The following is a 23647-nucleotide window of genomic DNA, read 5'->3' on the forward strand; positions in this document are numbered from 1 at the left end:
TGCTATCCATGTGGCTTGCAACATAGAGTGATTTATTGACATATGACTCATGGTGTTTCGCAGAGTGGCGACAGGTTCCACCAATAGAAGTCCATCCCCACCGCATGATCTAATGTGTCTCCCGTACCCATGACCGCACCTTTAATTTGCATGGAAAATTGCATGTGAAACAGGAAAAAGGGTGGAAGTGGATCCAGCATCCACCATTGGAAACGCTACGGGACTCATAAAATCCCAGCCTATGAGTCTCAGGTTTTACATTTACAATTGATCGAACATCAATCGCCATTCACCGAAGAGAGTTCCCAAACTTCTGCCACCCTTTGTGTGTAGAAGTGTTTCCTAATTTCGCTCATAGGAACATAGGATTTAGGAGCAGGAGTAGGCCATTCGGCCCTTCGAACCTGCTCTGCTATTCGATCTGATTGTGGTCTCAATTCCAATTTCCTGTCTGCCTCCCGTTATGTTTGACTCCCTTGTCTATCAAAAATCTATCTAACTCAGCCTTGAATAAATTCAATGACCCAGCCTACTGCTTTCTGAGGATGCAAATTCCACAGGCAAACAACCCTTTGAGGAAAAAAAATTCTCCTCATCTCCTTCTTAAAAAGTAGACCTCTTATTCTTAAACTGTGTCCCCTAGTTCTAGTCTCCCCCATAAGAGGAAACATCCTCCCAGTATCCACTGTGTAAAGTCCCCTCAGGATCTGATATGTTTCACTGAGATCACCTCTCATTCTTCTAAACTCTAATGGGTACAGGCCCAACCAAGTCCTTCATCCCGGAATTAGTCGAGAAAAATCTTCTCTGAACTGCTCCTAATGCAATTATATCTTTTTTCAAATAAAACTACGCAGAACTCCAGATGTGGTCTCACCAAGGTCCTATACAGCAGCAGTAAAATTTCCCTACTTTTATATTCAGTTCCCCTTGCAATAAATGCCAACCTTCCATTTGCCTTCCTGATCATTTGCTGTAACTGCATACTAACCTTTTGAGATTCATGTACCAGGACACCCAGATCCCTCTGCACCACCGAGTTCTGCAATCACTCTCCATTTAAATAGGATACAGCTTTTCTATTCTTCCTGCCAAAGTGGACAAGTTCACATTTATCCACATCATATTCCATCTGCCAAATTTTTGCCCACTCATTTAACCTATCTATATCCTTTTGTAGACTTTTTGCCTCCTCTTGACAACTTACTTTCCTTCCTATCTTGGTGTCATCAGCAAATTTAGCTACCATATATATTGATGTCTGGATGAGTATCATTCTGTTAAAGATGTGGCGACTTCACACTTTTTTTGACTCGGGGAAAAAAACATTCAATTCAGGGATGTCTCCTGATGGTTTCAGGATGGGTGTAGTTGACACATCTTAGTCTGGAATGTATCTTTTATTTTATTTTTTATTTAGAGATACAGCACTGAAACAGGCCCTTCGGCCCACCGAGTCTGTGCCGACCAACAACCACCCATTTATACTAACCCTACAGTAATCCCATATTCCCTATCACCTACCTACATTAGGGGCAATTTACAATGGCCAATTTACCTATCACCTGCAAGTCTTTGGCTGTGGGAGGAAACCGGAGCACCCGGAGAAAACCCACACAGACACAGGGAGAACTTGCAAACTCCACACAGGCAGTACCCAGAATCGAACCCGGGTCCCTGGAGCTGTGAGGCTGCGGTGCTAGCCACTGTGCCGCCCATATCCTTTTGTCCTTTCGAGACAGTGAGACAGTTTTTGAATACACAGGCCAAGTCATCTGACCTTTGATGGCCATCTTTTGCAGCACATTGTGCACTTTTTTAAAGAAAAGGTCAATTTCAAAGAGCCTGCATTGAATAAAATTCATATCTTCAAGGTAAAAATATACGTCTTTACTGGGCATGACAATATCTACTGCAGATGTGTTCACTTTGGACAGTCTCACTGCCACAAATTCCCATGTACAGCGGTCCAGACACACAGCCTGCATTGCTATATCTTAGTCTAGATTATTTATATCTACTTTTCAGTTTGTGTTTTTTCACAAATTAACCTGCACTAAGCACTAAAACACTGGACAATATTTTAAATACTTACTGCCCTAAGCTCACACAAACCTTACTACAAATATTGGGAGACAAAATACAGCACCTTCTTCCCACTCTGCACTAAATTCCCACTCTCAAATTCCCAACTTTTACACTCTGCTGCAGTGCACTCGATGCATCAGCAGATACTGTCTCAAACTTCAATCTCTTTAATTGGAACAAAAGCTCCATGGGCCATGAGAAACTGATAAGAACCTGAAGGTGTAGCAGTTGAGCAACAGTTGTGCAATACAACACTTATAAATGCTCATTCTTTGCCTAACTCTTCACTCTGAATTGAAGGACTAAGGTCACATTGAAGCTTATGCAACATCACTGATGATAATTTGCAACAGTTTGCCCTAAAATGTATGTTATTTTAAACAAAATCTGGAAGGTATAAAAACTCAGTTATTAGCAGATAATTTTAAAAAAATGTTCGCAGTCTGTATTCCACAGTTGTCCGATTGGTTCCAGGACCTTGTTCCTGTAATCCTTTTCTGAACCTTGATTGTGTCCAGAATTGTGCACAGTCTTCACAATATTCTGATTTCATTGAAGTGTTAATCATGAACAGATTGCTATTTATGTGTGACCTGCCCTGCTTCAATGAAAAGAGCACAGCCAGAGAGCGGACAGTTTGTGTAGAGAGGGAGGGATTCATCTTAGTGGGGGCTACAGATATACTATTACACTGTCTTTGATGTGAAAGACTCTGAAGGATGTCACAGTGCTGTTGGCTAATCACAGCTCATGGCTTGTGACGTATCATGATTAAAATTGTTATGGAAATGAATTAGTCCCAAAAAACCACTCCTTTACACGGTGTGCACATCTTGAATTTCTGTGTTAGGGTGCACTTATATGAAGTGAGGTACAATTAAACTGCTTGGTTTTACATTCTTTTGTAATTTCTGGATCTTTGCAGCTCCACTTCGTTCACTCTGAAGGCTGAGTGTAATGCTCAATGCTTCTGTTTTGATTACGTTTACAACCCAGTGTGTGGAGTTGATGCTATCGAATATATCTCACCGTGCCAAGCTGGCTGCACTCACTCTACCATCAACCATTTCACAGGACATATTGTGGTAAGTCTTTCTGAGGTTTATCGAAAGCAACTTTTACTTCCACCACTTTATTCAAATGTGTTCTGTGCCCATTCCAATATGTACAGTACAGAGGAACATGTGCTGTTCTGAAGGTATGGTCATTCTAAGGAACATGTGCTGTTCTGAAGGTATGGTCATTCTAAGGAACATGTAATGTGCTGAAGGTATTGTCATTCTAAGGAACATGGACTGTGCTGAAGGTATGGTCATTCTAAGGAACATGGACTGTGCTGAAGGTATGGTCATTCCAAGGAACATGGACTGTGCTCAAGGTATGGTCATTCTAAGGAACATGGACTGTGCTGAAGGTATGGTCATTCCAAGGAACATGTACCGTGCTGAAGGTATGTTCATTCTAAGGAAAATGGACTGTGCTGAAGGTATGGTCATTCTAAGGAACATGTACTGTGCTGAAGGTATGGTCATTCCAAGGAACATGTACTGTGCTGAAGGTATGGTCATTCTAAGGAACATGGACTGTGCTGAAGGTATGGTCATTCTAAGGAACATGGGCTGTGCTGAAGGTATGGTCATTCTAAGGAACATGTACTGTGCTGAAGGTATGGTCATTCTAAGGAACATGGGCTGTGCTGAAGGTATGGTCATTCTAAGGAACATGTACTGTGCTGAAGGTATGGTCATTCCAAGTAACATGTACTGTGCTGAAGGTATGGTCATTCTAAGGAACATGTACTGTGCTGAAGGTATGGTCATACCAAGTAACAGGTACTGTGCTGAAGGTATGGTCATTCTAAGGAACATGTACTGTGCTGAAGGTATGGTCATTCTAAGGAACATGTACTGTGCTGAAGGTATGGTCATTCTAAGGAACATGGGTGGTGCTGAAGGTATGGTCATTCTAAGGAACATGTACTGTGCTGAAGGTATGGTCATTCTAAGGAACATGGGCTGTGCTGAAGGTATGGTCATTCTAAGGAACATGTACTGTGCTGAAGGTATGGTCATTCTAAGGAACATGTACTGTGCTGAAGGTATGGTCATTCTAAGGAACATGTCCTGTGCTGAAGGTATGGTCATTCTAAGGAACATGGGCTGTGCTGAAGGTATGGTCATTCTAAGGAACATGTACTGTGCTGAAGGTATGGTCATTCTAAGGAACATGGGCTGTGCTGAAGGTATGGTCATTCTAAGGAACATGGACTGTGCTGAAGGTATGGTCATTCTAAGGAACATGGACTGTGCTGAAGGTATGGTCATTCTAAGGAACATGTACTGTGCTGAAGGTATGGTCATTCTAAGGAACATGTACTGTGCTGAAGGTATGGTCATTCTAAGGAACATGGACTGTGCTGAAGGTATGGTCATTCTAAGGAACATGGACTGTGCTGAAGGTATGGTCATTCTAAGGAACATGGGCTGTGCTGAAGGTATGGTCATTCTAAGGAACATGGACTGTGCTGAAGGTATGGTCATTCTAAGGAACATGGGCTGTGCTGAAGGTATGGTCATTCCAAGGAACATGTACTGTGCTGAAGGTATGGTCATTCTAAGGAACATGGACTGTGCTGAAGGTATGGTCATTCTAAGGAACATGGGCTGTGCTGAAGGTATGGTCATTCTAAGGAACATGTACTGTGCTGAAGGTATTGTCATTCTAAGGAACATGGACTGTGCTGAAGGTATTGTCATTCTAAGGAACATGTACTGTGCTGAAGGTATGGTCATTCTAAGGAACATGGACTGTGCTGAAGGTATGGTCATTCTAAGGAACATGGACTGTGCTGAAGGTATGGTCATTCCAAGGAACATGGACTGTGCTGAAGGTATGGTCATTCTAAGGAACATGTACTGTGCTGAAGGTATGGTCATTCTAAGGAACATGTACTGTGCTGAAGGTATGGTCATTCTAAGGAACATGTACTGTGCTGAAGGTATGGTCATTCTAAGGAACATGGACTGTGCTGAAGGTATTGTCATTCTAAGGAACATGTACTGTGCTGAAGGTATGGTCATTCTAAGGAACATGTACTGTGCTGAAGGTATGGTCATTCTAAGGAACATGGGCTGTGCTGAAGGTATGGTCATTCTAAGGAACATGTACTGTGCTGAAGGTATTGTCATTCTAAGGAACATGGACTGTGCTGAAGGTATTGTCATTCTAAGGAACATGTACTGTGCTGAAGGTATGGTCATTCTAAGGAACATGGACTGTGCTGAAGGTATGGTCATTCTAAGGAACATGTACTGTGCTGAAGGTATGGTCATTCTAAGGAACATGTACTGTGCTGAAGGTATGGTCATTCTAAGGAACATGGGCTGTGCTGAAGGTATGGTCATTCTAAGGAACATGGACTGTGCTGAAGGTATGGTCATTCTAAGGAACATGGACTGTGCTGAAGGTATGGTCATTCTAAGGAACATGGGCTGTGCTGAAGGTATGGTCATTCTAAGGAACATGTACTGTGCTGAAGGTATGGTCATTCTAAGGAACATGGGCTGTGCTGAAGGTATGGTCATTCGAAGGAACATGTACTGTGCTGAAGGTATTGTCATTCTAAGGAAGATGGACTGTGCTGAAGGTATTTTCATTCTAAGGAACATGTACTGTGCTGAAGGGATGGTCATTCTAAGGAACATGGACTGTGCTGAAGGTATGGTCATTCTAAGGAACATGGACTGTGCTGAAGGTATGGTCATTCCAAGGAACATGGACTGTGCTGAAGGTATGGTCATTCTAAGGAACATGGACTGTGCTGAAGGTATGGTCATTCTAAGGAACATGTACTGTGCTGAAGGTATGGTCATTCTAAGGAACATGTACTGTGCTGAAGGTATGGTCATTCTAAGGAACATGGACTGTGCTGAAGGTATTGTCATTCTAAGGAACATGTACTGTGCTGAAGGTATGGTCATTCTAAGGAACATGTACTGTGCTGAAGGTATGGTCATTCTAAGGAACATGGACTGTGCTGAAGGTATGGTCATTCTAAGGAACATGTACTGTGCTGAAGGTATGGTCATTCCAAGTAACATGTACTGTGCTGATGGTATGGTCATTCTAAGGAACATGTACTGTGCTGAAGGTATGGTCATTCTAAGGAACATGTACTGTGCTGAAGGTATGGTCATTCTAAGGAACATGTACTGTGCTGAAGGTATGGTCATTCTAAGGAACATGGGCTGTGCTGAAGGTATGGTCATTCTAAGGAACATGTACTGTGCTGAAGGTATGGTCATTCTAAGGAACATGGGCTGTGCTGAAGGTATGGTCATTCTAAGGAACATGTACTGTGCTGAAGGTATGGTCATTCCAAGTAACATGTACTGTGCTGAAGGTATGGTCATTCTAAGGAACATGTACTGTGCTGAAGGTATGGTCATACCAAGTAACAGGTACTGTGCTGAAGGTATGGTCATTCTAAGGAACATGTACTGTGCTGAAGGTATGGTCATTCTAAGGAACATGTACTGTGCTGAAGGTATGGTCATTCTAAGGAACATGTACTGTGCTGAAGGTATGGTCATTCTAAGGAACATGGGTGGTGCTGAAGGTATGGTCATTCTAAGGAACATGTACTGTGCTGAAGGTATGGTCATTCTAAGGAACATGGGCTGTGCTGAAGGTATGGTCATTCTAAGGAACATGTACTGTGCTGAAGGTATGGTCATTCTAAGGAACATGTACTGTGCTGAAGGTATGGTCATTCTAAGGAACATGTCCTGTGCTGAAGGTATGGTCATTCTAAGGAACATGGGCTGTGCTGAAGGTATGGTCATTCTAAGGAACATGTACTGTGCTGAAGGTATGGTCATTCTAAGGAACATGGGCTGTGCTGAAGGTATGGTCATTCTAAGGAACATGGACTGTGCTGAAGGTATGGTCATTCTAAGGAACATGGACTGTGCTGAAGGTATGGTCATTCTAAGGAACATGTACTGTGCTGAAGGTATGGTCATTCTAAGGAACATGTACTGTGCTGAAGGTATGGTCATTCTAAGGAACATGGACTGTGCTGAAGGTATGGTCATTCTAAGGAACATGGACTGTGCTGAAGATATGGTCATTTTAAGGAACATGTACTGTGCTGAAGGTATGGTCATTCCAAGGAACATGTACTGTGCTAAAGGTATGGTCATTCTAAGGAACATGGACTGTGCTGAAGATATGGTCATTCCAAGGAACATGGACTGTGCTGGAGGTATGGTCATTCCAAGGAACATGTACTGTGCTGAAGGTATGGTCATTCTAAGGAACATGTACTGTGCTGAAGGTATGGTCATTCCAAGGAACATGTACTGTGCTGAAGGTATGGTCATTCCAAGGAACATGTACTGTGCTGAAGGTATGGTCATTCTAAGGAACATGTACTGTGCTGAAGGTATGGTCATTCTAAGGAACATGTGCTGTGCTGAAGGTATGGTCATTCTAAGGAACATGGAATGTGCTGAAGGTATGGTCATTCTAAGGAACATGGACTGTGCTGAAGGTATGGTCATTCTAAGGAACATGGACTGTGCTGAAGGTATGGTCATTCTAAGGAACATGGACTGTGCTGAAGGTATGGTCATTCTAAGGAACATGGACTTTGCTGAAGGTATGGTCATTCTAAGGAACATGGACTGTGCTGAAGGTATGGTCATTCTAAGGAACATGTACTGTGCTGAAGGTATGGTCATTCTAAGGAACATGGACTGTGCTGAAGGTATGGTCATTCTAAGGAACATGTACTGTGCTGCAGGTATGGTCATTCTGAAGCACTGCTGTAGTTTAAGGTTTGATGAAAGCTGTACATACTTCTCTCTTTAGAAACATACACAAAGCACAGAGCACAAAGCACAGAGCACAGAGCACAAAGCACAGAGCACAGAGCACAAAGCACAGAGCACAGAGCACAAAGCACAGAGCACAAAGCACAGAGCACAGAGCACAAAGCACAGAGCACAGAGCACAAAGCACAGAGCACAAAGCACAGAGCACAGAGCACAAAGCACAGAGCACAGAGCACAAAGCACAGAGCACAGAGCACAAAGCACAGAGCACAGAGCACAGAGCACAAAGCACAGAGCACAGAGCACAAAGCACAGAGCACAGAGCACAGAGCACAGAGCACAAAGCACAGAGCACAGAGCACAGAGCACAAAGCAAAGCTGTGAAACCAATTGCTGAGTTTTCATTCCTGGTGTGACATCTCCTTTCTTTATCACTAGTTATGCAGTTTCTTGTGACAGGTCTTTTATGTTAAAGGTTTCTGTAGAAACCCACTGTTAAAAGTCATTATTGTTGCTGCAGGTGTACAGAACACAAGGACAACAATACAAAACCATGCACAAGACCTGTGTTTTCTTTCCTATAGGGTAGAAAGCAGCCCAGTAAAGCAACAAATAGACTTGTAAGGGACCATTATTCAGGCCATTCGCCCTGGGAATGCACATTTCCCATGGATCAGAAAGAAAGAATGAAGAGCTGGGTTGCTTGGTTTTCGTTCCTTTTATGCAGCCTCGTATTTCCATGGCTCCCTTGTGGATGGGGTGAAGCTGGGTCTGGAATAGGTGCAGGCCCATCAGAGCTCTGCAGGTGAGACAGGGAAGGACTATTCTTAGCCTTCTGCCTTACTCCCTAGGACAAGAACTTGCTGGCTGCCCCAGAGCTAAGCAATCCAGCTATGGCCTGCTTCATTCCTCTGGAGCAAAGAATCAAAGGGGAAGCTCCTGAGGGCAATCTGAAGACTTTGATAGGCTTTTCTTGGATTGGAACACATTCCCACCCCATGCTGACTGCTCATCTCTGCAGGCATCAATGCGTTCAGGTTAAGGAGATATGTTAGCATCTACTGATCTTAGGAAGAGTCCACTAGGTTGTATATCTGCAGGTAGGAATGAGTCTTGTTTCCATTCCACACATTTTTGTTCCCTCTCTCTGCTGTTTGCACCAAGGGTTCTCCCCAAAGAGCATAGTTTAATATCCTATGTCAGCTCATTTATGAAAAGGACACATTTAATACTGACTGGTGGGAGGGGAAGTAAAATAAGCCATTGTTTCACTGGATTTTATTTCCAGAGAGATAGAATTGAAATGTAGGGAAGCTATGCTGAACCTATATCAAACTTTGGATAGAACACACTTTGAATGTGCATGTATTTCTGGTGGGCATATTATAAAAAGGATATAGAGGCACTGGAGAGGGTGCAGAGAAGATTTACCAGGATGCTACCAGAAATGCTGGGTAAACATATCAGGAAAGGATGAACAGGCTGGGTCAATTTTCTCTTGAAAAAAGAAAGCTGAGCAATGACCTAGTTGAGGTCGCAAAAGTCATGGAAGGTTTTGATGGAGTGGATACAGAGAGAATGCTTCCACTTGTGGGGAAGAGCAGAACTGGAGGCCATTGATATAAGACAGTCACCATGAAATCCAATTGGGAATTCAGAACTTCTTTACCCAGAGAGCGGTCAGAATTTGGAACTCACTCTGCCGTTCTCACACAGTGTCACTCCTTCCTGCGGCTCTGTGCTGTATGTCCTACGTAATCCAATATAATTTTATGCTCAGCATGTGCAATGAGAAACCTTATTGTTGACTGACATGTGGAGAGCCTTATCTTAAATACTACATTGTGTCTGACAGAGCAACCAATATCTAATCCCACTGCCCCGCACTCCCCATAGCCCTGTATCAATCCCAATCTAATCCCACTGCCCCACACTCTCTCCATAGCCCTGGATCAATCCCAATCTAATCCCACTGCCCCGCTCTCTCCCCATAGTCCTGTATCAATCCCAATCTAATCCCACTGCCCCACTCTCTCCCCATAGTCCTGTATCAATCCCAATCTAATCCCACTGCCCCGCACTCCCCATAGCCCTGTATCAATCCCAATCTAATCCCACTGCCCCGCACTCTCCCCATAGTCCTGTATCAATCCCAATCTAATCCCACTGCCCCGCACTCTCCCCATAGTCCTGTATCAATCCCAATCTAATCCCACTGCCCCGCTCTCTCCCCATAGTCCTGTATCAATCCCAATCTAATCCCACTGCCCCACACTCTCTCCATAGCCCTGGATCAATCCCAATCTAATCCCACTGCCCCACACTCTCTCCATAGCCCTGGATCAATCCCAATCTAATCCCACTGCCCCACTCTCTCCCCATAGTCCTGTATCAATCCCAATCTAATCCCACTGCCCCACACTCTCTCCATAGCCCTGTATCAATCCCAATCTAATCCCACTGCCCTGCTCTCTCCCCATAGTCCTGTATCAATCCCAATCTAATCCCACTGCCCCGCTCTCTCCCCATAGTCCTGTATCAATCCCAATCTAATCCCACTGCCCTGCTCTCTCCCCATAGCCCTGTATCAATCCTAAAAAAAAATGCCTTGCACATTCTGCCTTGTCATGTTGTTCACAGACCTTTCACTTGTATTTTTTACTCATTTCCCGAATTTGTTTGGATATTTCTCCTTCAGCTTCCCTTTCATTATTAGACTTTTAGACTTGTAATGTGATTGATCCTTTTATTTTATCCTTATCAACATAGATTATTTTTCAGTCTTACATCGTTGTTGTCACCAGCTGGACCTCATCATCACAAGGTGAGCCTCTATAAACAGTATCCAAATCACACGCAGCTTCCACAGTGCGGACTGCGACATCGACCATTCCCTGGTGTGCAGCAAAGTTAGACTCAAACCAAAGAAGCTGCATCACTCTCAGCGGAAGGGTCACCCGTGCATCAACACAAACAGAATTTCTTCTCCACAGCTGTCACAAAAGTTTCTTAATTTACTTGAAAAAGTCCTTCAAAACACTCCCACAGGGGATGCAGAGACCAAGTGGGCCCACATCAGAGACGTCATCTATGACTCAGCAATGACCACATCCATAGCACTAAAAGCAGCCAGAAGCACTGCACAAAGAACAGCCAGGCGCTGCGCAAATGACTACTGGCAACACCTGTGCAGTCATATTCAGCTGGCCTCTGCAACCGGAAATGAGAGAGCTTTTGGACCAACTATCAAGAAGATCGCCCCCCTCAAATCTAAATCAGGGGAAATGATCACTGACCAATGCAAGCAAATGGACCGCTGGGTTGAGCACTACCTAGAACTGTACTCCAGGGAAAATGATATCACTGAGACCGCCTTCAATGCAACCCTGTCTCTGCCAGTCATGGATGAGCTGGACGAGCAGCCAACAAAATCGGAACTCAGTGATGTCACTGATTTTCTAGCCAGTGGAAAAGCACTTGGAAAGGACAGCATTACCCCTGAAATAATCAAGAGTGCCAAGTCTGCTATACACTCAGCACTCCATGAACTGCTTTGCCTGTGCTGGGATGAGGGAACAGTACCACAGGACATGTGTGATGCCAATATCATCACCCTCTATAAAAACAAGGGTGACCGTGGTGACTCCAACAACTACCGTGGAATCTCCCTGCTCAGTATAGTGGGGGAAGCCTTTGCTCAAGTCATTTTAAACAGATTCCAGAAGCTGGCCGAGCGTGTCTACCCTGAGGCACAGTGCGGCGTTCGAGCAGAGATATCCACCATTGACATGCTGTTCTCCCTTCGTCAGCTACAGGAGAAATGCCACGAACAACAGATGCCCCTCTAAGTTGCCTTCATAGATCTCACCAAAGCCTTTGAGATCGTCAGCAGACGTGGTCACTTCAGACTACTAGCAAAGATTGGATCTCCACCAAAGCTACTAAGTATCATCACCTCATTCCATGACAATATGAAAGGCACAGTTCAGCATAAGGGTGCCTCATCAGACCCCTTTCCTATCCTGAGTGGTGTGAAACAGGACTGTGTTCTCGCACCTACACTGTTTGGGATTTTCTTCTCCCTGCTGCTCTCACATGCATTTAAGTCCTCAGAAGAAGGAATTTTCCTCCACATAAGATCAGGGGGCAGGTTGTTCAACCTTGCCCGTCTAAAAGCGAAGACCAAAGTACGGAAAGTCCTCATCAGGGAACTCCTCTTTGCTGACGATGCTGCATTAACATCCCCTTTTATTCCATCTTTTGTAAAAATTCATACGCTGCAATGTTTAACTCCCAGTTCTGATTTTTCTGTTCTCATCGCTCAATAATCCCCACAATGTCAACTTCCTGCTCAGTATTATTGCCTCCAGTTCCCCTGCTTCATTCTGGACAGTGTGCATTGTTTTACAGACTGTTTCTCATTTATAATAGCAGTTTCTCTCACTTTGTTTCTGAACATCTTTTCTACACTCCTGTTCTATAACAGCACTTATTCCTGACCATTTATGTCCTCCATTAATTTAGTCTGTTTTATACTCTCCTTTCCAATTTTCTTCATATTTGGGATGGCTTCATTTCTTGGTGATTACTCCCCCCAGTTGTACAAGTTTAAAGCCTTTTCTACACATGGTCCCATTCCAGTTCAGGTGGTGCCCACCCCATCGGTACATCTCCTTCCTGTTTCAGTTCTGGAGTTTGTGTCCCATATCAAGAAAGCCCGGTTTCCCACAGCAGCCTTTCAGCCATGTGTAAACTCTTCAGATTGGTCTCTCTGCCATCTTGCACATGGTTAAGTAAAAATTCAGAACTAATCCCACTGTTCAACTCTCTTCCCCTAATTGTGTATCAATCCAAAACTCATCCCACTGCCCCTTCTCTCCTTATAGTCCTGTATTAATCTTAAGCCAATCTTAAAGCGGGGAAGACGGTAGCATAGTGGTGATGACACTGAACTAGTAATTCAGAGGCCCAGGCTAATGCCCTGGGGACAGAGGTTCAAATCCCTCCATGGCAGCTGGTGCATTTTACATTCAATTAATTAATAATAAAATCTGGAATTGAAAGCTAGTGTCAGTAATGGTGCCATGAAACTATCATCGATTGTCGTAAAAAACATTCTGGTTTACTAACATCCTTTAGGAAAGGAAATCCGTCGTCCTTACCTTGTTTGGCCTACATGTGACTCCAGTCCCACAGCAATGTGGTTGACTCTTAACTGCCCTCTGAAATGGCCGAGAAAACCACTAAGTTGTCAAGGGCAATTAGGGATGGGCAACAAATGCTGGCCTAACCAACAACGTCCACATCCCATGAAAGAATAAAATAAATCCCAGTGCTCCACACTCTCCAACGTTTGAATCATTCATACTCTAATCCTACTGCCTCATAAGCTTATAATGTCATAAGAACTCGGAGCAGGAATAGGCAATTCAGCCCCTCGAGCCTGCTCCACCATTCAATACCATCATGGCTGATCTCATCTCCGCCTCAACTCCACTTTCCTGCCCGTTCTTCATAACCCTTCAACCCATTACTAATTAAAAATCTGTCTCTCTCCTCCTTAAATTTACTCAATGTCCCGGCATCCACCGCACTCTGAGGTAGTGAATTCGACAGACTCACAACCCTTTGAGAGAAGTAATTTCTCCTCATCTCTGTTTTAAATCTGCTACCCCTTATCCTAAAACTATGACCTCTCATTCTAGATTGCCTCACAAGAGGAAACATCCTCTCTACATCTACTTTGTCAACCCCGTTAATCATCTTATATACCTCAATTAGATCTCCTCTCATTCTTCTAAACTCTGGACCGTAAAAGCCTAAACTGCTCAATCTCTCTTCATAAGACAAACCCCTCATCTCTGGAATCAATCGAGTGAACCTCCTCTGAACTGCTGCCAATGCAACTACATCCCTCCTCAAGTAAAGGGACCAAAACTGTACGCAATACTCCAGGTGCTCTCACTAATGCCTTGTGCAGTTGCAGCAACACCTCCCTACTTTCATATTCTATTCCTTTAGCAATAAATGCCAAAATTCCATTTGCCTTCCTTATTACCTGCTGTACCTGCATACTAGCTTTCTGCGATTCATGCACGAGGACACCCAGATCTCTGCACCGAAGCATTCTGAAGTTTCTCTCCATTTAGATAATTTACCTTTCTATTTTTCCAACCAAAATGGATAACCTCACACTCATCCACGTTAAACTCCATCTGCCAAATTTTGGCCCATTCACCTAAACTATCCATATCCATTTGTAAATTTCTTATTTCTTTATTGCAACTTACTATCTATCCCTCCTATTTTAGTGTCATCTGCAAATTTGGCTAAAGTACCTTCTTTCCTTGCATCCAACTTATGAATATATATTGTAAATAGTTGGGGCCCGAGGACCGAACCCTGTGTCACCCCACTATTTACATCTTGCCAACCAGAAAAAGACCCATTTATCCCGACTCTCTGTTTTCTGTTGGTTAGCCAATCCTCTATCCAAGCTAATAAATTGCCCTTAACACCATGTGATCTTACCTTGTGTATTAACCTTTTGTGCAGCACCTTATCAAATGCCTTCTGGAAGTCCAGATATACTACATCTACAGGATCCCCATTATCCACTTTGCTTGTTACAGCTTCGACGAACTCTAGCAAATTAGTCAAACACGATTTACCCTTCATAAAACCATGCTGACTCTGATGGATTGCATTTTGACTTTCTAAATGTCCTGTTATTACTTCCTTAATAATGGATTCTAACAATTTCCCAATGACAGATGTTAAACTAACTGGTCTATAGTTTCCTACTTTCTGCCTCCCTCCTTTTTTGAATAAGGACATTATATTAGCATTTTTCCAATCCACTGGAACCTTTCCCGCATCCAGAGAATTTTGGAATATTAAAACCAATGGATCCACTATCTCCACTGCCACTTCCTTTAAGACCCTAGGATGCAGGCCACCAGGCCCTGGGGACTTGTCTGCCTTCAATCCAGATAGTTTGCTCAGTACTTTTTCCCTAGTGATGATGATTTTTCGAAGTTCCTCTCTTTCTATAATCTCTGCATTTCCTGTTACTATTGGGATGATACTAGTGTCCTCCACCATGAAAACTGAGGCAAAATACTGATTTAATGTCTCTGCCATTTCTGTGTTCCCCTCTATTAACTCCCCAGTCTCATCCTCCAAAGGACCAACATTCACTTTAGCTACTCTCTTACCTTTTATATACTTACAGAAGCTTTTGCTATCCGATTTTATATGTTGCGCTAGTTTTCTTTCATAATTTACCTTTGATCCTTTTATTACATTTTTAGTAACCCTTTGTTGATCTTTAAAAGTTTCCCAATCTTCCAGCCTGCCACTGGCCTTTGCAATATGGTATGCCTTAGTTTTTGTCTATATGTTATCCTTAACTTCCTTGCTTAGCCATGGATGTTTTCCCCCCCCTTTTAGAATCTTTCTTCCTCTCTGGAATATATTTTAGATTAGATTTTTAGATTAGAGATACAGCACTGAAACAGGCCCTTCGGCCCACCGAGTCTGTGCCGAACATCAACCACCCATTTATACTAATCCTACACTTATCCCATATTCCTACCAAACATCCCCACCTGTCCCTATATTTCCCTACCACCTACCTATACTAGTGACAATTTATAATGGCCAATTTACCTATCAACCTGCAAGTCTTTTGGCTTGTGGGAGGAAACCGGAGCACCCGGAGAAAACCCACGCAGACACAGGGAGAACTTGCAAACTCCACACAGGCAGTACCCGGAATCGAACCCGGGTCCCTGGAGCTGTGAGGCTGCGGTGCTAACCACTGCGCCACTGTGCCGTTGGAAGGAATTGAATATCTCCTTAAACATCTGCCACTGCTCATCAACTGTCCTACCTTTTAGTCTTCCTGCCCACTAGGGCCAAATCTGTCCTCATGCCTATGTAATTACCTTTGTTTAACTCCAGAACGCTAGTGTGGGACTCCAGTTTCTCGCCCTCGAACTGAACTTGAAATTCTAGCATGCTATGATCACTCCTCCCTAGAGGATCCTTAACTATGAGATTATTTATTAAACCCACCTCATTACACAATACTAAATCTAGAATAGCCTGCTCCCTGGTTGGTTCCACAACATATAGCTCCAAAAAACAATCTTAATACCTTCAATGAACTCTCTCTCTCTCCAGGCTACCCTTGCCAATTTGATTAATCCAGTCTATATGCATATTAAAATCACCCATGACTATTGCAGTACCTTTCTTACAAGCCCCCAATATTTATTGTTTTATACTGTGCCCCACTGCAGAACTACTGTATGGGTACCTATAGATTACACCAGCTAGGACTTCTTTCCCTTGCTATTTCTTATTTCTACCCAGACTGATTCCATGTCTTGATTTCCAGTGCCTATATTGTTTCTCTCTACAGCACTGATCTCTTCCTTTACTAACAAAGTTACACTTCCTCCTTTTCCTTCCTGCCTATCCTTCTGAAATACTGAGTACCTTTGGATATTCAATTCCTAAGCCTGGTTTCCCTGAAACCACGTCTCAGTAATCACCACTAAATCATACCCATTTGTCTCTATTTGCGCTGTTAACTCGTTTATTTTATTCCGAATGCTTCATGCATTTTCAGATACAAAGCCTTTAAGTTTGTTCTATTATCAAATTTCCCTGCTCTTGTACGATTCCTTGGTGCAATATGACGTTCACACGTTCTGTCCCTTCCTTTTATTTTCTGGTAACAATCAGTCTCATCATTAACTCATTCTCTCCACTGCCCAGTATCATTCCAAAACTAATCCGACTGTCCCTCTCTCTTTATAGCCCAATATCAATCCCTAACTAATATCATTGCCTGCACTCTCACAATAGCCTAGTAGTAATCCCAAACAAATACTATGACACCTCTCTCTCCAAAGCCCTGCATGAATTGCAAACTAATCCCCTTGCCATCTTCCTCCCGACAGGTTAGTATGAATCCCAAAAGAATCCTACTGCCCCACTGTCTCCCCTAAGACCTGAAGCAATCCAAAACCAAACCAGTGCACCACTATCTCTGCAGAGCCCAGTAGCAACCCAAAACTAATCGCTCTGCAACACACTCCACCCGTAGCACTGTATGAATCCAAAACTACGACAGGTAGTGAGGGAAACAACAAGCGGGAAAAAGCTACCAGACCTCGTCTTCACCTATCTACCTATTGCAGATGCATCTGTCCATGACAGTATTGGTAGAAGTGACCACCGCACATTCATTGTGAAAACGAGGTCCCGCCTTCACATTGAGAACACCCTCCTTCGTGTTGTGTGGCACTACCATCGTGCTAAATGGGATAGATTCAGAACAGATCTGGCACCACAAAACTGGGCATCCATGAGGAGCTGTGGGCCATCAGCAGCGGCCATCAACCACAATCTGTAACCTCATGGCCCGACATATCCCCCACTCTACCATTACGGTCAAGCCGGGGGACCAACCCTGGTTCAATGAAGAGTGCAGGAGAGTATGTCAGGAGCAGCACCAGGCATACCTCAAAATGTGTTGTCAGCCTGCTGAGTCTACAATATAGACTACATGCATGACAAACAGCGGAAGCAGCATGAGATCGATAGGGCTAAGCGATTCTACAACCAATGGATCAGATCTAAGCTCTGCAGTCCTGCCACATCCAGTCGTGAATGGTGCTGGACAATTAAACAACTAATAGGATGAGGAGGCTGCACAAATATCCATATCCTCAATGATGGGGGAGCCCAGCACATCAGTGCGAAAGATAAGGTTGAAGCATTTGCGTCCATCTTCAGCCAGAAGTGCTGAGTTGATGATCCATCTCGGCCTCCTCCTGAAGTCCCCAGCATCACAAATGCCAGACTTCAGCCAATCCGATTCACTCCACGTGACATCAAGAAACGACTGAAGGCACTGGATACTGCAAAGGCTATGGGTCCTGACAATATTCCAGCAATAGTACTGACGACCTGTGCTCCAGAACTTGCCGCACTCCTAGCTACGCTGTTCCAGTACAGCTACAACAGCGGTAACTACCCAGCAATGTGGAAAATTGTCCAGGTATGTCCTGTCCACAAAAAGCAGGATAAACCAACCCGGTCAATTACTGCCTCATCAGTCTACTCCATATCATCAGCAAAGTGATGGAAGGTATCGTCGACAGTGCGATCAAGCAGCACTTGCTCAGCAATAACCTGCTCACTTTCACACAGTTTCGGTTCTGCCAGGGCCGCTCAACCCCTGACCTCATTGCAGCCTTGGTTCAAACATGGACAAAAGAGCTGAACTCCAGAGGTGAGGTGAGAGTGATTGTCCTGGATATCAAACTGAATTCAATGGGAATCAGGGGGAAACTCTCTGCTGGTTGGAGTCATACCTAGCACAAAGGAAGATGGTTGTGGTTGTTGGATGTCGATCATCTCATTCCCAGGACATCACTGCAGGAGTTCCTCAGGGTAGTGTCCTTGGCCCAACCATCTTCAGCTGCTTCATCAATGACCTTCCCTCCATCAGAAGGTCAGAAGTGGGGATGTTCGCTGATGATTGCACAATCTTCAGCACCATTCGTGACTCCTCAGATACTGAAGCAGTCCGTGTAGAAATGCAGCAAGACCTGGACAACATCCAGGCTTAGACGAATCAGTGGTAAGTAACATTCGTGCCACACAAGTGCCAGGCAATGACCATCTTAAACAAGAGAATCTAACCATCTCCCCTTGACATTCAATGGCATTACCATCGCTGAATCCCCCACTGTCAATATCCTGGGGGTTACCATTGACCAGAAACTGAACTGGAGTAGCCATATAAATATTGTGGCTACAAGAGCAGGTCATAGGCTGGGAATTCTGCAGCGAGTAACTCACCTCCTGACTCCCCAAAGCCTGTCCACCATCTACAAGGCACAAGTCAGGAGTGTGATGGAATATTCTCCACTTGCCTGGATGGGTGCAGCTCCAACAACACTCAAGAAGCACAAGGCCATCCAGGAGAAAGCAGCCTGCTTGATCAGTACCCCATCTTCTTCTTTGGCCTCCTTGTCTCGAGAGACAATAGGTGAGTGCCTAGAGGTGGCCAGTGGTTTGTGAAGCAGCGCCTGGAGTGGCTATAAAGGCCAATACTAGAGTGACAGACTCTTCCACCACTGCTGCAGATAAAATCGGTTGTCGGGGCTGTTACACAGTTGGCTCTCCCCTTGCGCTTCTGTCTTTTTTCCTGCCAACAGCTAAGTCTCTTCACCTCGCCACTCTTTGGCCCCACCTTTATGGCTGTCCGCATGACTTGTGATCAATGTCACAAGACTTCATGTTGCGTTTGCAGACATCTTTAAAGCGAAGACATGGACGGCCGGTGGGTCTGATACTGGTGACGAGCTCGCTGTACAATGTGTCCTTGGGGATCCTGCCATCTTCCATGCAGCTCACATGGCCAAGCCATCTCAAGCACCGCTGGCTCTGTAGGGTGTAGATGCTGGGGATGTTGGCCGCCTCGAGGACTTCTGTGTTGGAGATATGGTCCTGCCACCTGATGCCAAGGATTCTCCGGAGGCAGCGAAGATGGAATGATTTGAGACGTCGCTCTTGGCTGACGTACGTTGTCCAGGCCTCGCTGCCATAGAGCAAGGTACTGAAGACACAGGCTTGATACACTTGGACTTTTGTGTTCCGTGTCAGTGCGCCATTTTCCCACACTCTCTTGGCCAGTCTGGACATAGCAGTGGAAGCCTTTCCCATGCGCTTGTTGATTTCTGCATCGAGAGACAGGTTACTGGTGATAGTTGAGCCTAGGTAGGTGAACTCTTGAACCACTTCCAGAGCGTGGTTGCCGATATTGATGGATGGAGTATTTCTGACATCCTGTCCCATGATGTTGGTTTTATTGAGGCTGATGGTTAGGCCAAATTCATTGCAGGCAGCCGTAATCCTGTCGATGAGTCTCTGCAGACACTATTCAGTGTGGGATGTTAATGCAGCATCGTCAGCAAAGAGGAGTTCCCTGATGAGGACCTTCCGTACTTTGGTCTTCGCTCTTAGACGGGCAAGATTGAACAACCTGCCATCTGATCTTGTATGGAGGAAAATTCCTTCTTCTGAAGACTTGAACGCATGTGAGAGCAGCAGGGAGAAGAAGATCCCAAACAGTGCAGGTGCGAGAACACAGCCCTGTTTCACGCCACTCGGGATAGGAAAGGGGTCTGATGAGGTGCCGCTATGCTGAATTGTGCCTTTCATATTGTCATGGAATGAGGTGATGATACTTAGTAGTTTTGGTGGACATCCGATCTTTTCTAGTAGTCTGAAGAGACCACGTCTGCTGACGAGGTCAAAGGCTTTGGTGAGATCAATGAAAGTAACGTAGAGGGGCATCTGTTGTTCGTGACATTTCTCATGTAGCTGGCGAAGGGAGAACAGCATGTCAATGGTGGATCTCTCTGCTCGACACATTCAGCCAGCTTCTGGAGCCTGTTTAAAGTGACTCGAGCGAAGACTTTCCCCACTATGCTGAGCAGGGAGATTCCACGGTAGTTGTTGCAGTCACCGCTGTCACCCTTGTTCTTATAGAGGGTGATGATATTGGCATCGCACATGTCCTGTGGTACTGCTCCCTCATCCCAGCACAGGCAAAGCAGTTCGGAGAGTGCTGAGAGTATAGCAGGTTTGGCACTCTTGATGATTTCAGGGGTAATGCCGTCCTTCCCAGGGGCTTTTCGACTGACTAGAGAATCAATGGCATCACTGAGTTCCGATTTTGTTGGCTATTTGTCCAGCTCATCCATGACTGATAGAGGCTGGGCTGCATTGAGGGCAGTCTCAGTGACAACATTTTCCCTGGAGTACAGCTCTAGGTAGTGCTCCACCCAGCGGTCCATTTGTTTGCGTTGGTCAGTGATTATGTCCCCTGATTTAGATTTGAGGGGGGCGACCTTCTTGATGGTTGGCCCGAAAGCTCTCTTAATGCCATCATACATTCCTCTGATGTTTCTGGTGTCGGAGGCCAGCTGAATATGACTGCATAGATGTTGCCAGTAGTCATTTGCGCAGTGCCTGGCTGTTCTTTGTGCAGCGCTTCTGGCTGTTTTAAGTGCTTAAGATGTTAACTTGCTGGGGGCTTTCTTGTAGTTCAGCAGTGCAATGCGCTTAGCGGCTATGACAGGTTCCAGCTCTTCAAAGTGAGATTGAAACCAGTCTGCATTCCGCTTCACACGTTTGCCATAGGTGGTCATTGCTGAGTCACAGATGGCGTCTCTGATGTGAGCCCACTTCGTCTCTGCATCCCCTGTAGGAGTGTTTTGAAGGACTTTTTCAAGTGAATTTAGAAACTTATGTAACAGCTGTGAATATGAAATTCTGTTAGTGTTGATGCGCGGGTGGCCCTTCTGCTTGGAATGATGCAGTTTCTTTGGTTTGAGTCTAACCTTGCTGCACACCAGGGATGGTCGGTGTCGCAGTCCGCACTGTGGAAGCTGCATGTGATTTGAATGCTGTTTATAGAGGCTCGCCTTGTGACGATGAGATCCAGCTGGTGCCAACGACATGATCTTGGGTGTCTCCAAGAAACCTGGTGACAGGGTTTAGTGTAAAAGAACGAGTTGGTGATGCAGAGGTTATGATAGGTACACAACTCCAGCAGTCTCTGTCCATTCTCATTCATCCTTCCAATGCCATAGTGCCCAAGGCAGGAGGGCCATGAGTCATGGTTGGCACCAACCCTGGCATTAAAGTCCCCCAGCAGGAATAGGTGTTCGGTGTTGGGGATGCTACTAATGATATTATGGAGTTCCTCGTAGAACTGGTCTTTAACTTCAGGTGGGGAGCAGAGTGTTGGAGCATAGATGCTGAGTAGGTGTACTGGACCAGAGGCGGTGAGCCGTCGGATGGACAGTATGCGTTCCGAGCCATTTGAGGGTGGCTCTCTCATGCTGAGTACCCCATACACCACCTTAAATATTCACTCCCTCCATCACCGACGCAGAGTGGCACCAGACACAACTTGCACTGTGGCAACTCACCAAGGCTCTTTCAACAGTACCTTCCAAACCCGTGACTTTTACCACCTTTAAGGACAAGGGCAGCAGATGTATGTGAACACCAACACCTGCAAGTTCTCATTCAAGCTACACACCATCCTGACCTGGAACTAAATGACCGTTCCTTCACTGTTGCTGGGTCAAAATCCTGGAACTCCCTTCCTAACAACACTTTAGGTGAACCTACACCAGCGGTTCAAGAAGGCAGCTCACCACTCACTACCTTCTCAAGGGCAATCAGAGATGGGCAAAAAAACGCTGGCCTTGTCAGTGATGCCCACATCCCATGAAAGAATTTAAAAAACTAACCCACTGCCCCACACTCTCCTTGCTCTGTATCAATCCAATATGAATCGCACTGGCCCTGCTTTGTCCCATAATGCAATAAAATATTCTAAATGAATCCCCTTGCACTGCTCTCTTCCCATGTTCTAGTGTTAATCCAAAAACATTTCCACTAGCCCGCCTACTCCCCAGACTCCTGGATCCATCCAAAATCAACCCTATTGTTCCTCTCTCTCTTGCCCTGTTTCATAGTGCCCTCTCTCCCCATAGAATCACAGAATTGTTACAGCACAGAAGAAGGCTATTCGGCTTATCATATCTGCACCAGCTCTCCGAAAGAGCAATTCACCTCATGCCATTTCCCCCCCCCACTTCTCCCCATAACCCTGCACCTTCTTCCTTTTCAAAAAGCAGTCTAATTCCCTTTTGAAGGCCTCGAGTGAACCTGCCTCCAGCACACTCTCAGGCAGTGCATTGCAGATCCTAACCACTTGCTGTGTGAAAAAACCTTTCCTCATGTATCAACCCCAAACTAGTTCCGCTGCCAAAACTGGTCTTGTCTTCGTTCACTCTGCAATACTTTCCATTGCACCACCATTAGTGGTGGCCACTGCTGAGGCTGCAGGAAGGAGAGGGCAACTCCATGCTGAGGTGCCTCGAAGGCAAGACCTGGTTCCTCTCGACGAGTTCCAGGAGAAGTTAGCAAAAAAAGAGCTTCTTAGAAATACAAAGACACGGGGAAGAAAAGCTATTTCCACTAAAGTGGGCCAAAATGTAACCTTCAGAGACCCTGTGAATGATTCCAAGGCTAAAACATCATTTATACTGAACAAATTCAGAGACATGCCAGCTTGAATTGACACCAGCAGACAAGATGTGAAAACAAGCACATCATGAAGATATTAATCATTACAGGACTAAATAAATCAGCCCAATTAAAAGCGGACAGCTGCAAGAAAACAGTGACTAGTTATGAGCTCTAAGAATGAAATGTAATTTTTATATAATGATCAATATTTATCCCTTACATTACAATAACTTAATTTCAATTGCTTTACTACTAAAAGAGACAACTTCTGTATAAGGTACTGGTGAGGCCGCACCTGGAGTACTGTGTGCAGTTTTGGTCTCCTTCACTTGAGAAAGGATGTACTGGCACTGGAGAGGGTGCAGAGGAGGTTCACTAGGTTGATTCCGGAGTTGAGGGGGTTGGCTTATGAGGAGAGACTGAGTAGATTGGGATTATATTCATTGGAATTCAGAAGAATGAGAGGGGATCTTATAGAAACATATAAAATTATGAAGGGAATAGATAAGATACAAGTAGAGAGGATGTTTCCACTGGCAGGTGAAGCTAGGACAAGAGGGCATAGCCTCAAGATTAGAGTGAGCAGA

General features: G+C 44.7%; 1 protein-coding gene across 3 annotated transcripts in view; it reads left to right on the forward strand.

Annotated features, from left to right (window-relative positions):
* LOC137375106 (solute carrier organic anion transporter family member 2A1-like) overlaps positions 1-23647 on the forward strand; it is a 433007-nt gene that overhangs the window by 347501 nt on the left and 61859 nt on the right. For all 3 annotated transcript variants that reach the window (XM_068041734.1, XM_068041736.1, XM_068041735.1), the window contains one exon: positions 3014-3173. In XM_068041734.1, coding sequence (XP_067897835.1) covers positions 3014-3173 — 160 coding nt within the window. The remainder of the gene's footprint in view (positions 1-3013; positions 3174-23647) is intronic.

The sequence above is a fragment of the Heterodontus francisci genome, chromosome 11 (genome assembly GCF_036365525.1).
Source record: "Heterodontus francisci isolate sHetFra1 chromosome 11, sHetFra1.hap1, whole genome shotgun sequence".
In the NCBI taxonomy this organism is placed as follows: domain Eukaryota; kingdom Metazoa; phylum Chordata; class Chondrichthyes; order Heterodontiformes; family Heterodontidae; genus Heterodontus; species Heterodontus francisci.